At 37.0% G+C, this 13,174-nt stretch overlaps 3 protein-coding genes and 1 non-coding gene across 5 annotated transcripts; 2 read left to right on the top strand and 2 right to left on the bottom strand.

Annotated features, from left to right (window-relative positions):
• Nucleotides 1–1,172: 1,172 nt before the first annotated feature.
• On the bottom strand, nt 1,173–5,086 carry LOC17883799 (indole-3-acetic acid-amido synthetase GH3.10). The gene is made up of 7 exons (XM_006287271.2): nt 4,998–5,086; nt 4,750–4,877; nt 4,401–4,633; nt 3,065–3,751; nt 2,876–2,977; nt 1,959–2,785; nt 1,173–1,844 (listed from the first exon to the last, which is right to left on the bottom strand). The coding sequence occupies exons 4-7, from the start codon at nt 3,370–3,372 to the stop codon at nt 1,306–1,308; spliced, it is 1,776 nt and encodes a 591-aa protein (XP_006287333.1). The 5' UTR covers nt 3,373–3,751; nt 4,401–4,633; nt 4,750–4,877; nt 4,998–5,086; the 3' UTR covers nt 1,173–1,305.
• A 49-nt stretch (nt 5,087–5,135) lies between these two features.
• TRNAQ-CUG lies at nt 5,136–5,207 on the top strand. The gene has a single exon. It is a non-coding gene; the product is annotated as a tRNA-Gln (tRNA).
• A 169-nt stretch (nt 5,208–5,376) lies between these two features.
• LOC17883547 (protein SYM1) lies at nt 5,377–7,178 on the top strand. 2 transcript variants are annotated; one of them, XM_006288173.2, is made up of 7 exons: nt 5,377–5,796; nt 5,920–6,060; nt 6,139–6,252; nt 6,343–6,516; nt 6,609–6,724; nt 6,863–6,923; nt 7,019–7,178. In XM_006288173.2, the coding sequence occupies exons 1-7, from the start codon at nt 5,449–5,451 to the stop codon at nt 7,022–7,024; spliced, it is 960 nt and encodes a 319-aa protein (XP_006288235.1). In that variant the 5' UTR covers nt 5,377–5,448; the 3' UTR covers nt 7,025–7,178. The 2 variants fall into 2 exon arrangements, with proteins under 2 accessions (XP_006288235.1, XP_023636398.1); XM_023780630.1 differs by lacking the exon at nt 7,019–7,178 and having other exon boundaries at nt 6,863–6,989.
• Nucleotides 7,118–10,371, bottom strand: LOC17881409 (probable protein phosphatase 2C 52). The gene is made up of 6 exons (XM_006287617.2): nt 10,213–10,371; nt 8,792–9,208; nt 8,357–8,704; nt 8,159–8,276; nt 7,849–8,072; nt 7,118–7,776 (listed from the first exon to the last, which is right to left on the bottom strand). Exons 2-6 carry the CDS (start codon nt 9,053–9,055, stop codon nt 7,324–7,326), a joined length of 1,407 nt encoding a protein of 468 aa, XP_006287679.1. The 5' UTR covers nt 9,056–9,208; nt 10,213–10,371; the 3' UTR covers nt 7,118–7,323.
• Nucleotides 10,372–13,174: the final 2,803 nt, after the last annotated feature.

Raw genomic sequence — 13,174 nt, 5'->3', positions numbered from 1 at the left:
AAATCCTCTGATATTTTGTTTGTTTTGGCTTTGGTTGATTATGTACCGTTGAGGAATATGTGATATATATGTGGAAATCTCTCCTCTTTACAGTAAAAATTTGCCAGTCTTGGGAGTTTTGTTTCAAATTTTCATATAAGAAGTGATCTATATAGATTACATGAGAGAGGTGGTAGATTTATTTTCTAGCGTTAAAGAAGTTAGTTTATATTAACAAAAAATTTATGGATGTTTCTTCGAAAGTTACAAAACTAACATAACAAGCTAATGCTAATTTAAACAAAAAAAAAAAAAGAAGAAGCTAATGCTAATAACAGAAATGCCTATCGATGCATATAATTGGTTCATCATTAGAAAAATATCTAAGCAAAATAAAGAAAACTAGTTATGATAGAGATTAGATGGATGTCTCTGACTCTTTGGTTACAACAAAAGTAATATGATTGCTTACTTGCTTTGATTTGGGTATAATTAGAAAGATATTATTAACCAAATCAAACCTACATAAATTTTATCTACATTAAAGAACCAATTAAAGTGATACATATATGGGTGATCAAAGATATTAAAAAAGGACTACAAATTTCTCTCAAATATAATGAATATTATATTTTAAGAGAAAAATAATAATAAAAATGAGTTATTGCCTTGGAAGTATGTAATATATATATATATCATGTGTGTAAAACTAGTATTTTTATAAGTTTAGTTGGGAACAAATGTAAAAACAAGAAAAATGTGTGCCACACTTATTACTAGTTTATACTTAACCAGTAGTCCAGTAACAGTATTTTGTATCACAATAGTCCTCTCTATTATTCAACATCTAATAAATGTTTTCTTTTTTCGTATTGTTGTTGTATTCTAATATTAATTCAATTTAGCCCACTTGTCACTCTCTACCTTTACCTTTTAATGCGTGTTTGTGACATCTAATAAATGTTTTCATTTTATTTTGTTTGTATCAAAATTAGACTTATATACTTCATTTACATGGCCCCAATAACTTTATGCCACCCCCACACTATTGTCTATAGCAATCCAAAGAAGAAAACAAAAATCTAGTATATGTAAATATTTTCTGGTTTGCGAAATCAATGCAAATTTATTACTGAATAATGAAGATATTTAAGTTAATTCGTAATCCGAAAATTAGTTACTCCATCCATTTATTTTGTAATCAAAAAGTTACTTTATTCTTTTATTCTTCATTGTAAATGGTCAAATCCGAATACATGAACACAGCCGCCACAGATTCAGAAAAGATAAAAAACACCAAACTAAAATTTATAAAAATCAGGTTTTCTAGTTATAAGCCGAACTGTGAAATCTCTTGATAGTAGAATCATCGAGTATGTTAAGCATAACCGAGTTGGTCGTACACCTAGGAGTCTTGAACTGGTTCAAGCCTCCGCATTTCCCTACGCAACGTTCCGCCACTTTCCCAAACGTGCCTCGTTTCACAACTCGTAGCTCGAGCGGTCCGATCGAGTTCATGCGCCTCGACACTACATAACCATAGTCTACAAATGCAGTATCCATCTCTCTGCAGCATTCTTCAAGAGCCTTATCCTCTGCTTCTCCTCTGATTTCCCAGTATATTACGTAGTGACCTGGACGAGCTATCACGTCTGCGTGGCTTGTAAAGTCAACGACTTCGGCACGTGTGGTTCGGCTCAGAAGCTGAGACGCCTTATCGACCACTCTCTGAAGATCTTTCTCTGTGTTCTTGTCAATGTTGATGGTTAAGATGAGTTTTCTTCTGTATATGAAACTTAGTTTCGGTGTGCCTTTGTGAAAACCGGTTACTTCAACGACGTCTCCTAATCTGTACCTATAAAGACCTGAACAGAGCACAAAGCAGAGGAAGTGATATAACAGAGGAAGCAAAAAAGGCACAATAAGCTTGTCGGCTATACCAATTGACTATGGAAACTGCAGTACAGATTCTTATTTACCTGTGAAGGTGGTAAGAACAAGTTCATACTCCTGTCCGAGTTTGACTTGAGAAAGAGGAACAGGTTTATCTTCGACAAAGTCACCGTCACTGCATATGTCTGATTCATCCTGCCGCCTGTAAAGTGGTATAAACTCAAAGTAACTAAAAGTTGGAATCACAGCAAAGGTCACGTCTTCTGGGGGAAGATGAGGATCAACGTTCACACCGATCCAGCTCTCTGTTGAACCATAATCTGCGCTCACCAGAGGCAAACTGCTAGCGTAATGCCTCAATTTTTTCAGGTACGGCAGCATGGAACCCGTCATGATTGAGGAGATGAATTTTGCATTTGGCCATAGTTTTGGGATCAAGCCACACCATCCGAGATTTGATTCCAGCTCTATGCAGGTCTCCTCGATATGAGAAGCTAGGGACGGGTTTGGTCTGATCAGAGCCAGTACAGCTTTCCTCAGCTTGGGCAGAGTGATTCTTGAGTTGAGACTGCCTTCCTTGATGTCAGCACATATCTCTCTCCAGATTTCTTCAAAAAAGGAGAAAGCTTGGACAATGGTGTAGGAGAAAGCAGAGGCGACAAACTCTACTTGGCTGGAGTAATGGAGACCAAGTAGGAGATGACAATACGTGCACTGCCCAAAATCACCTCCCGAGATGACCTCTTGTGGGCTACAAGTGAAGGACTTCGTTATCTCTTGCTTAGTTTTAAATTCTTCACTCGCATAGTAATGTGCTGTGGCCGTTCCTACTGTCAATCCTCCTAGCGTCTTAAATTCCTTCCCGGCGTATATAAACTCAAGAATCCTCCCTCCTTCCCTTATTGGATAAAACCTTTTAACAAAAAAAAAGCATCGTAGAATTTATGAGCAAATCAAGAGGTTTTCAATGCAAAAGAAAGGGCAAGAAATGAAAAACAAAAACCTTGATCTGAAAGCTGCTGATAATCGGAAAATCTGAAGAGTAGTTTGCGCACTATGGCGAGTAAACGGAACATACTTTTGTCTTCCTTCTGTCGTTCCAGAGCTGCCTCAAAATAAAAGAGTAGAAAGGGATCACATACACAAACAGAGAAATCAAAAGATGCATATACTCATGTATATAGAAATATACCTGAGAGACAGAACAGTGATCGGTTCTTGTGTAAGTAATGGAGAAGTCTCTCCATCTGCTATTCTTTGAATATAAGGATCTAAATCAGCATGTGAAACAATAGGGACCAAGGAAGAAAAGAGAGTTTCCAAGGTATAATCGTCCATTTTTTCTACATCAACAGTCCCAAGCCATTTCTTCAGATACTCCACTCCGGAGTTGAGCTCAAGAATCCGGCGCAGAGTCTCGCTTTGGACCTTGCAGGCATTCTCCGATACATGTTCGAACCAACCAATAACATCATCATGCCGAGCTTCTGCAGCTTCCATCAAAGACAAGCCCTTCAAGGCACTAATGTTATCTCAGCGATGCAGAATGAGTAGAATTCCTAACCCAACATATAGGGGAGTACTGTACTGGTCATTGACCACTCTCTTTGTCTTCAACCAAAAAAAGTGGTGTATGGTAGTTCTCACCTTTTTGGGTCTCCTTATTTGTCTTTTCAATAGGAAAAAACCATCACAGATACCTCCATAAATGTCACGGGAATTACCGTCCACAAGTTCTATCTTCACTTATTACAGCTATTAATGCGTTCTCACAATATAAGAGTATCCCAGTCTCAACATGTGCTCTAGAGACAAACCTTAACCACAATGTATTTTGCAATATCATCTAGTGCGGTCCCATGAAAAGCCTCTCTGCCTCCTAAAATATCAAAACACCTACATCATGTTAGATCTCTTTCAACTGCTTTCCCTTTCCCTGTAATAATTCAGTGGATACAGCAATATATATATGGCAAATATTAAATGAACAGAGCTCATAAACACCTATTTGAGCAATCTACCATTAGAAGTTTTTAGTTCTTCCTAAACTGTGGCCAACCCTTTGATGTTCTTTCTCAGCATATATCTGGATAAGCATGTAGGACCAAACTACTACTTATCACATGTTGCACAAGATATTATTTGTTTTTGGGGCAGGCTTGCTCTTCCCTCAACCTCAACCTACACAGGCCCACCACTAGTTTCAACATTAAAGTCCTTTCACTTTCTTTCTTTCTCCCCCAATCCGTGTATGTACACAAAAATTTCAATCATGGTTTGCAGTTTGCAAGTCAAATGAATCTCTTTAGCCTTTTCTCGCTCACTATCTTCTTGATGGGTAATTAATTCCTTAAACATCTTATCAAGATCCGTAAAGCAAAGGACTGGCTGCACGTTAATCTCAATATAAGCCAAAAACAGCTTTGTCACCAGCTAATCTTATCTCCAAGATACAATACAAAAAACGTGGGTAGTAGTGACATGACAAGTCTCTGAGAAACATTCAAGTTGTTTCAAGAAGAGCTCACCTAACTAGACGAGAACTTGTCATCCGTGGTTGGTGAACTCGGAATTTGGGTACACAGTACATCTTTGGATGCAACACACAGAAAAATCTAAGCTGTCCCCCCCTTATGGATGCATCAATGAACGTGGTGTACAATGACTACATTTGGCTTGGCCTCCTTAACGAATCATATTGCCCAAGAAATACATAACATGTATGTAATTTTCCCTTCTGGTAGAGTTTCCAGTCACAAACCTATATGCATGAGGCAGAACCCGAAAGTCACTTCCCATCCAGTTGTTGATAAAATGCTTAGACAAGACTCAAAACATGGATCATATTCATATATGCAAAACTTATCTGACTCGTACCTCCAGTTTCCGTAGCTCTTTAAGTGTCTCCACAGGTTTATACATTTGCCATTGAGCGTGCTGATAAGATTAGGTTGTAAGTAACAAGCTATGGTCTGATCCTGTAAGGCTGCAACTGTCCATTACTCCTAATCAACAAATCGGCCAAACGAATCAGGAAACCCCCGATTTTTTTCTAATGTCACCATAACCTAATCTTATCAACATCGTTAACCAATACACATTCATGAAAACAGATAATGATAAACCTGTAGCAATTCACCAACGAAATATAGCGTATACACGTTTCTTTTGATCGGAATCTTCTTTCCCAGACTGCCGTAGCGGCGGAGACCACGATGGTCTAGTCCTTGTCTTAAACTGGCATTGTAGGGCTCATAACAACTGGTCCTATGGTCTAGTGGTTAGGACATTGGACTCTGAATCCAGTAACCCGAGTTCAAGTCTCGGTAGGACCTTTTTTTTCGGCTTCGGTTTTAAAGATTGGTGCAGCCCGGGTTTTAGCCAATTCGAAAATCCTTTTGGTTATTTAGATTTAATTAAATTAAACCGAAACTCGGTTTGGCTCAGTTTCCTACCGTTTTTGCTCACCAAAGTCTGCTTCTTTTTTGTTCTCAAAGTCTAAAAACTTAACCTTTGGCGGTGAGAGAACCAACGAGAGGAGAAAAAAAGGATCTCCCTTTGAGAAGTACAACTTCCATGGCAGCTCTCTGTTGTTTTCCTGCCACCATCATCGTCTCCGGGAACCTTCCTTCACGGATTAGAATCGGCGATCGATTACCTAGACACAACCCTTTTAAGAACCAGAGACGATTGATTACAAAGAGAAGGAGTTTGATCGTTGGCTCGATCATTGAAGACAGAGAAGCAATCGATGTTAAAAGTGTCAATTTCAAGCCAGAAGAAGAAAGAAAAGAAGATGAAGAAGAAGGAGAAGATAGAGATACGGATCGGTTGATGAGTCGAGGAATCAACGCAGCCATAGTTCTCGCCGCCGGTACAGTTGCGGTTACGAAGCTTTTAACCATCGATCATGACTATTGGCAAGTAAGCTTAGATTTTTTTTTTTGCTTTCTTTTGTGAATTGATTGATGCTTCAGTTTCTGCAAAGCTTGCACCTTTATGGGATTATGCAAGAATTGATGTAAGGATTGTTATTGTTCTTCTTAGGGTTGGACTCTCTACGAGATACTTAGGTATGCACCTGAGCACAATTGGGTTGCATATGAACAAATCCTCAAAACAAACCCAGTTTTGGCGAAAATGGCCATCAGTGGAATTGTGTATTCTCTAGGAGATTGGATTGCACAAGTAAACAAACTCAAAACCTTCTAGAAAGCTTCTCAATTTGAGTCCTCTCTGACTATTTTGACTGTAAATTTTATGCAGTGTTATGAAGGAAAACCGCTATTTGAGTTTGATCGGACTCGTGTACTTAGATCAGGTCTTGTTGGATTCACTCTCCATGGTTCGTTCTCTCATTATTATTACCAATTCTGTGAGGTAAAAATCAATCTTTGTTCTGTCAAGATATGTTGTGATAACATGTTGTTGATACAATGCGCTGAACGCCAAATCCTTGTTTCGTACAAGGCTCTCTTTCCTTTTCAAGAATGGTGGGTTGTCCCTGCAAAAGTGGCCTTTGATCAAACCGTATGGTCTGCAATTTGGAATAGTATCTACTTTACAGTTTTAGGGCTCTTGCGTTTCCAATCTCCAGCTGACATTTTCAGCGAAATCAAGACCACATTTTGGCCAATGCTCACTGTAATTAACAGTCTTTGCCTCTGTCTTAATCACCATATGAAAGTTAAGAGTTCATCTTGTTTTAATGTTTTGTCATGATTTTGGTTGTGCAGGCAGGCTGGAAACTCTGGCCATTGGCTCACTTGGTTACATACGGTGTAATTCCTGTAGACCAAAGGCTTCTTTGGGTGGATTGTATTGAACTCATATGGGTCACTATATTGTCAACGTGAGTCTTCTTCATCTTCAATATTTTCAGTCCAATTTATTTGAAAATGATGTGCTTATCAGCTTGTCGGCTATCATGAAGAGAATTTTTGTGTTACTAATATTAGTTGCTTGATTTGCATTCTGAATTCTCTTGAAGTTACTCAAATGAAAAAGTAGAGGCACAAGCATCAGAGATAACAAACTCTAACTCGAGCGAGGTTTGTCAACTGTTCCTTTTCTCGGAGGCCCTCTCTTCAAAAATAGTCTTGAGCGTTTTCTTCTAAGCTAATTTGTACCTGCAAATACTTGACAGGACTAGGAGATACCAGCATGTAGATTCAGGATTCTATAGACTAGCAGGAAGTGGATGAGGAAGACCAAATACATATATATTTTTTTCCCATTTAAGAGATACCTAAAATTGTATATATACATTTGATTCATGGATTCCAAGAGAGAATCAATGAGGCAAATCTATTGTGCAATACAAATACATCAAACACAAAACATCAGCAAAAAAAACAAACAGATCAAGCTGCTCACAATGCTCAAGCATAACAACGAAAATTACATTTTTTTTTTAAGATCAGTTATCAGAAATAGCATTAAAAACTAATATCAAGCCTTCGACTTATCTTCGGAGAATCTGGGAAGCTGGACAAGTGAGTTTACGCGTGTGACGCCTTCTAGACCCATCCAGTTTTGATCACCTACATTCTTCTCATCCTCTGCATCAGTCTCTGTATTCACATTACCGTAAGCCTCATTTTCTTGATCTGATGATGATCTAACTGTGAAGTTTCTTTGGAGACAGGGTTCTGATCTTTGGCCATCATCTGATTCTACTGCATTTGTGGCCGACGAGAAGCCTTGTTCATCATAATCCGACTCAGAATCCATTTTCCCATCCAGAAACAAACACACCACTGCACAGTCGTCCATTTTTGAAGTCGGATACTTTAGTTTCCATTCACGTGCAGCCGAGTTCACTAAGATCCTAGCCGCTGATGCCCGGCTTGTAGCTGCAGCTACAATGTCAACAACTTCTTCGTTGCTTAACACATCCCATACCTGTTCAATAAAGCTCAAAGATCAGTCTAGCCATTGTCTTGAGGCTCAGAAATAGTATCACTTGCTTCTTACTCCGTCTGAGGCAAGAACAACGAATTGATCTTTGTCGGTAAGAACACGGTGAGTGAACTCAGGTACTGAAATGACTCCATAGTCTTTCAGACAGAAGTCACCAAACGCCCTAGCCATGGCCAATCCAGGTGCATCATCATAAGGTAGCCAGACTCGCGGAACCTCTGGCTCGTCTTCCAGCGCAAATACTCGACCTTTACACCGTTTGATCCTCTCAGCTTCCCCTATTAGACCCACAAAACAGTAACATCCTTATTAGAGATATGCATACAGGCGAGGAAAAAAGATTGTGAAAAGGTGTTAAGCATACTCGGTAAATCCGGCTTCAGATCAACTGTTAGTTGAGTTGCTACCATAAAATCGTTACTATCTTTTGATCCAAGGATGGCCCGGGAATCCCCAATGTTTCCCATGAAGAGATTAGACCCCTGCACAATCAAAAGAAATCATCTAGATCAGAGGAGACATGGTTGAAACCGAACAAGTGCTCACTGTTCTCTAGATCTACCTGTTTAAGAATTGTTACACCAGTGCTGCCACTGCAGAAACAGTCCAGATTAGGATGAGACCGCAGTTCCTTATCCATGGCTTTAAATGATTTCATGAAAGCTTCTCCCCACAAGCCTTTTAGTTTATCTTCATCAGATCCTTCTTTAACAGCTTCTTGGACAGCCGATTTGCTTGAGTTTCTTCTGAATCGAGTTCCTTTAGAACCATTTTGCTTCGACTGAAGCGTATGAAAGAAAGACTGCAACTTCACAGGCAATGTGTCTCTCACCTTTCGAGCAACAAGATGACCGTAAGGACCATGACCATCAAATACACCACAAAAGGTCACATCTTCAGACATAAAATCCTACAAAGCAGCAGCAACTCCAGCTAAATACGGGTTGACCATACTGTTAGAAATACAACAAAAAAGAAAAGTCTCTGAAGAACTTACTTCCCACACAATCATGGCGTCCTGATTAATACCCTTGCGTCCTTGTTGAGTGAAAATGCAAGAGCTCCTGCTCTTGCTGCTGCTGATGATCCGATTTGGTATAGAAGTCAAGTTCTGCAGCGAGACGATGTGGTCAGAAAAGGTTCTCTTCGCCCTTTTGCTCACACAACAACCAATCCCAAGGTATGGTCGGCGCGCAGGCTTCTCTCCATTGCTCCAGCTGCTGCACGTACTCTTACTACTAGTCGATACACAACCACCCATTCTTTAATCCCAACGCAGACGATAAGGTTAATATATAGACGAGGAAAGACTCTCCTTTTTGAACCACCAACAGATCTCCAATGCTCAAGTAGAAAATTTGGTAAGAAAAGAGCTTTTTACATAAGTGTTATGTTGGATTTAAATCTTGTAAACCTGAAAGCAATGCAAATAAGGGATTCAGTGAATAGTTTTAAAGCAGTTTCAACAAGATCACAGAGGAAAACAACAAGTAAAGACCAAAATCCAGCATGTGATCTTGACAATAGAATATATATATAACTCAAAAAGACTGTCTAGATTGTTTATCACTGACACATATATTACCACCATTGGGGATCTTATTAATCTATGTTCTGCGGCTTCTTTACTAATCCCTGCGATTAAACTAATCTAAATAGGACCTACACAAGAAAAAAATACTGAAATGAAAACATAAAGGTTTAAGAACAGAGTTCTCCCAAATGCTTATTCACACATGAATCAAGATGGATTCTTATGAATATCTCTTTGTCATGTTCTTGTCATGTTCTTTACATCATTTGACATTATTCTATAGGCGTAAATCATAAAATTCTGCCTGAAAGTAACATTTTCCAAGGAGAGACCAAACCCATGAGCTAAGTTCCATAATGTTCTACTCTTATTTTCAAATACTGAGAACTGAGAACCGACAACATCCTGAAACAGATCAAACTCAGGCAAATCTAGCATTGTCTGAAGAAACTTACAAACACTGGAAAGAAAAAAACCCAAATTCTCTTGAGAGTCTTACATCCACTTTCTTTATGGGTATATTTCTCAGGAAACGTTAATACAAAATTCTGAAGAACAGAGAGATTCCAAAGCAACCAACAACAAAAACCAAAAAAGGTACCGTTTTTACTGCAAAGGGATTCACTTTTTAGGAATCCAATGTTGTAAAGTTAGTCGGAAAAAAGAAGAAGAAACAAACTAGTATTCTGAAAATCACCCGGAAACCAAACTAGTGCAGAGTGATGAAGAGGAAAGACAAACAAAACAGTTGACAAAACTATGTGCAGAGTGATGAACAGCTGGAACCTAAACAGAGAGGCCTTAAAACAACGGGAAACCCATAAAAGAGAAACAGAACGGTTCAAGATCAAATGTGAGCTATATTGAAAAGCAAAATAACACACCTTTGTGTCTGGTAATCCAAGAACAGTTGTTTGATTCACAGACTGGAGAACAGAGGAAGTGAGAAAGAGAGAAAAGTCTATGTATGAGTATGAGTGAGTTGGGATCTCATTAATTGAAAGAGGAAACAAATCATGGAGAGAGATAAAAAGAAAACAAAGGATTTAGTTTCCCCAAATAAATTGAATTTTTAGTATTTCTTAATTTTTCATGAAAGAGATAGCCATATATTAAAGCTGCTTTTGTGCTTTTTTTAATTTTTACAAATAACTTTCTAAATCTAATTTAATTTGTATGAAAAGAAATATTTGAATAGTTTTTTCCCAAATTAATCCAGTCCATACACTCTCCATCACACAAAAATTTTCAATTACTTACTATAAAAGAAAAAAACAACTAATCCATAATAATTTAAAATATCCGGAGTCTAACAAAAAGATATTTGAATCCTTGGAAACCATGGTAATTTTTTTATAACGATACATAGAAGAATAACATAGTTTGTGCACAAGTATAATGCCTATAAATAGAAAATCAAAAATATTTTGGTAAACATTCGATAAAATCAAATATATCCGAAGTATAACGAAAAGGTATTTTTAATATTTGTAAACCTTCGATAAAATATAATGAACTACAAGAATAATATTTTTCAGGCGCAAAAATAATACAGACAAATAAAATTAAGTCTAAACTTCTTTCTTGAAGAAAACTATATTTTTTACTAACTACTTTCAATTTTCCTTAAAGCACATATTGATTTTTAAAAAAAAAAGAAATTTGTGTATGAATTGAGTTGATAATGATCTAATATTATAAAAAAAATCAGCTTGTATACACGTTAACAAAATGTATTGTATTAAAATAGTAGTTGTTTCATTGCAAAGGAAAAGAACAAGTATTTGGATCAAGTGTTTTTTTTTTTTTTTTTTTTTTTTTTTGCTTTCTTTATTGTCGCATGCTATGATGATGAGGAAGGGCCTGAGATATTTAGCTTTTGATTGCATCATTAACAGTTAATACCTGTCTTCCCTAACCTACATGATTCATCCCTTTTCATCTTTTGGTTCCAAACTTTATTTTTAATTTAATTTCATGATGTTATTTAGTCCAATCATTTTACGCATTTTCACAACTTCTTCTGACTTTTCTTTTCAGATTTTGAGTGCAAATGACAGACAAATTCATCCACTTGGATTCACTTCTTTAAACTTATCTAGTTGTATGTTGAAATACGTATGTAAATACTCTTCCGTGTGTTCATACTTCATATGTCAAACAACACTTAATTGTATGTTTCCCTCCTTTGTGTTTTCCTAATTAAAGCGACACGACAATCAAGATGAGATATTATTTTTATGGGCACTACGAAGCCAACATGTTCAATCACTTTTGTTTCTCCACATCCTAATCCATTTCTCCTTTTTCTTTCTTAGTTTTTTTTGTTTGTTTGTTTGTTAAACTCTTTTTCTTAGGGATGTTATTTGAATTAAAGCATACAAGTTGTTTTAAACTTTGATTCAAATGTATCCTCAACATTCATTTGCAAAGTCTTGTAAGGTTCTTTTAGGCTTTCCAAAACACAGAATCCTGTTTGGTTAGTGACTAAAATATAGCTCTAAAGTATGTATATCACAATTACTACTATGTGTTAACCGTACTGTAACCCTTTTATAATAACAACAATAATAATACGTGTTGATACATTTTCATGAATTTCCCACTTTTCTTAAAATTTTAACTTCAAAACAATTACCATATTTGTTACCGAATATGTCGATATAAGTTTTTCTTTATCAGTATAGGCTTAAATCAGTATATTCTAAGTTAATGGAGTTATAGATGGAGCTAGTGCCTAAAACCTCTCGTGAATTTTAATATAATTGTTAGACACTTTTTTTACGAGCTAGGATTAATTGATATGATAGAATTATATCGACAGTAATTTAATAAATCATAACTTTGTATAATTGAAGGATTTCTTTAAATAGCTTTTGTGTAGTGGATGAGATGAAAATTTTACTCGATATATTTTAATACATTAACAAGTTGTTTAGTGAAAGAAAAAAAAAAACAAGTTAACAAACAAGATAAACGCAAGAATGCGAAATTATTATTTTTTACTCTTTTGTCATCAAATGCGAAATTAATTATGTACACCAAGATAAAAAAAGGATTAACTTATTATGTACTGCCGACATTAGACTGTTCTGTACACTAAGTAGGAACTTTTGTTGAATATTGACGTTGTCAGAATAGTTTAATTTGTCATTTGGTGGTTTGTTGTTGTAGGTTTAATTTCTGATGTATACTATTGCGTTCACTGTAAAATTCTTACATATACATATATATATATATTTTTCATCTCACATATACATATATATATATATATTTTTCATCTCATAAAACAAATTACAAGGTTATCGGGAACAAACTCTCCTCTAGGGAGAGCCATGGTGGAGCCGATGTACTTGTAAAGGAGAAAAGCTCTCCACGGCTTCTTGCTTTCTTTGCAAGATAATCTAATCGCCCATTCTCTAATCTCGGGATTTGGCGGATACTGAAGTTCGGAAAAAAAGCCTTTAAATCTCTAAACGAGGCAAGCTCAGCTGCGAACGTGGGCCAATCGGATGGCATCTCCAAAATTACAAGGATATCCGAGCAGTCTGTTGCAAAACTGGCATTAATCTGACCAATCTCAATCATACTCTCCATAGCCCATAGAAGGGCGTCCACCTTAGCATGCAATGGTGAAAGACTCCTTCTAGCACTCTTGAGGCCTAGCAACGAATGACCTCTCTGGGAGTTTGCTCTATCTTTTACAAGGACCCAACCAAGGCCACAAAAAAAGTCAGAGACCAGCCAAGAAGCATCACATTGACATTCCAGAGGTGGAGAAACAAGAGGCCTTTGGATTGTCAATGGAAGGTGTATTAGGTCCACCACTTCCTCTGTTGCCAAAGC

This window comes from Capsella rubella, unplaced genomic scaffold (genome assembly GCF_000375325.1).
Source record: "Capsella rubella cultivar Monte Gargano unplaced genomic scaffold, Caprub1_0 scaffold_6, whole genome shotgun sequence".
Taxonomy (NCBI): domain Eukaryota; kingdom Viridiplantae; phylum Streptophyta; class Magnoliopsida; order Brassicales; family Brassicaceae; genus Capsella; species Capsella rubella.
The sequence above is the reverse complement of the archived record's forward strand: the minus strand, read 5'-3'. Positions and strand labels throughout refer to the sequence as shown.

What these genes read in the sequence shown, in the direction of transcription:
- LOC17883799 (XM_006287271.2), bottom strand. Translation starts at nt 3,372, where the DNA reads ATGGAAGCTGCAGAAGCTCGGCATGATGATGTTATTGGTTGGTTCGAA. An exon ending in ATCACTGTTCTGTCTCTCAG is followed by an intron (nt 2,978 to 3,064) that starts GTATATTTCTAT and finishes ATTTTGAGGCAG; the next exon opens with CTCTGGAACGACAGAAGGAA. An exon ending in TGTTCTTACCACCTTCACAG is followed by an intron (nt 1,845 to 1,958) that starts GTAAATAAGAAT and finishes TGCTCTGTTCAG; the next exon opens with GTCTTTATAGGTACAGATTA.
- LOC17883547 (XM_023780630.1), top strand. Translation starts at nt 5,449, where the DNA reads ATGGCAGCTCTCTGTTGTTTTCCTGCCACCATCATCGTCTCCGGGAAC. An exon ending in TCGATCATGACTATTGGCAA is followed by an intron (nt 5,797 to 5,919) that starts GTAAGCTTAGAT and finishes TGTTCTTCTTAG; the next exon opens with GGTTGGACTCTCTACGAGAT. An exon ending in TGGGTCACTATATTGTCAAC is followed by an intron (nt 6,725 to 6,862) that starts GTGAGTCTTCTT and finishes ATTCTCTTGAAG; the next exon opens with TTACTCAAATGAAAAAGTAG.
- LOC17881409 (XM_006287617.2), bottom strand. Translation starts at nt 9,055, where the DNA reads ATGGGTGGTTGTGTATCGACTAGTAGTAAGAGTACGTGCAGCAGCTGG. An exon ending in GTGTAACAATTCTTAAACAG is followed by an intron (nt 8,277 to 8,356) that starts GTAGATCTAGAG and finishes TTGATTGTGCAG; the next exon opens with GGGTCTAATCTCTTCATGGG. An exon ending in TCTGAAGCCGGATTTACCGA is followed by an intron (nt 8,073 to 8,158) that starts GTATGCTTAACA and finishes TGGGTCTAATAG; the next exon opens with GGGAAGCTGAGAGGATCAAA.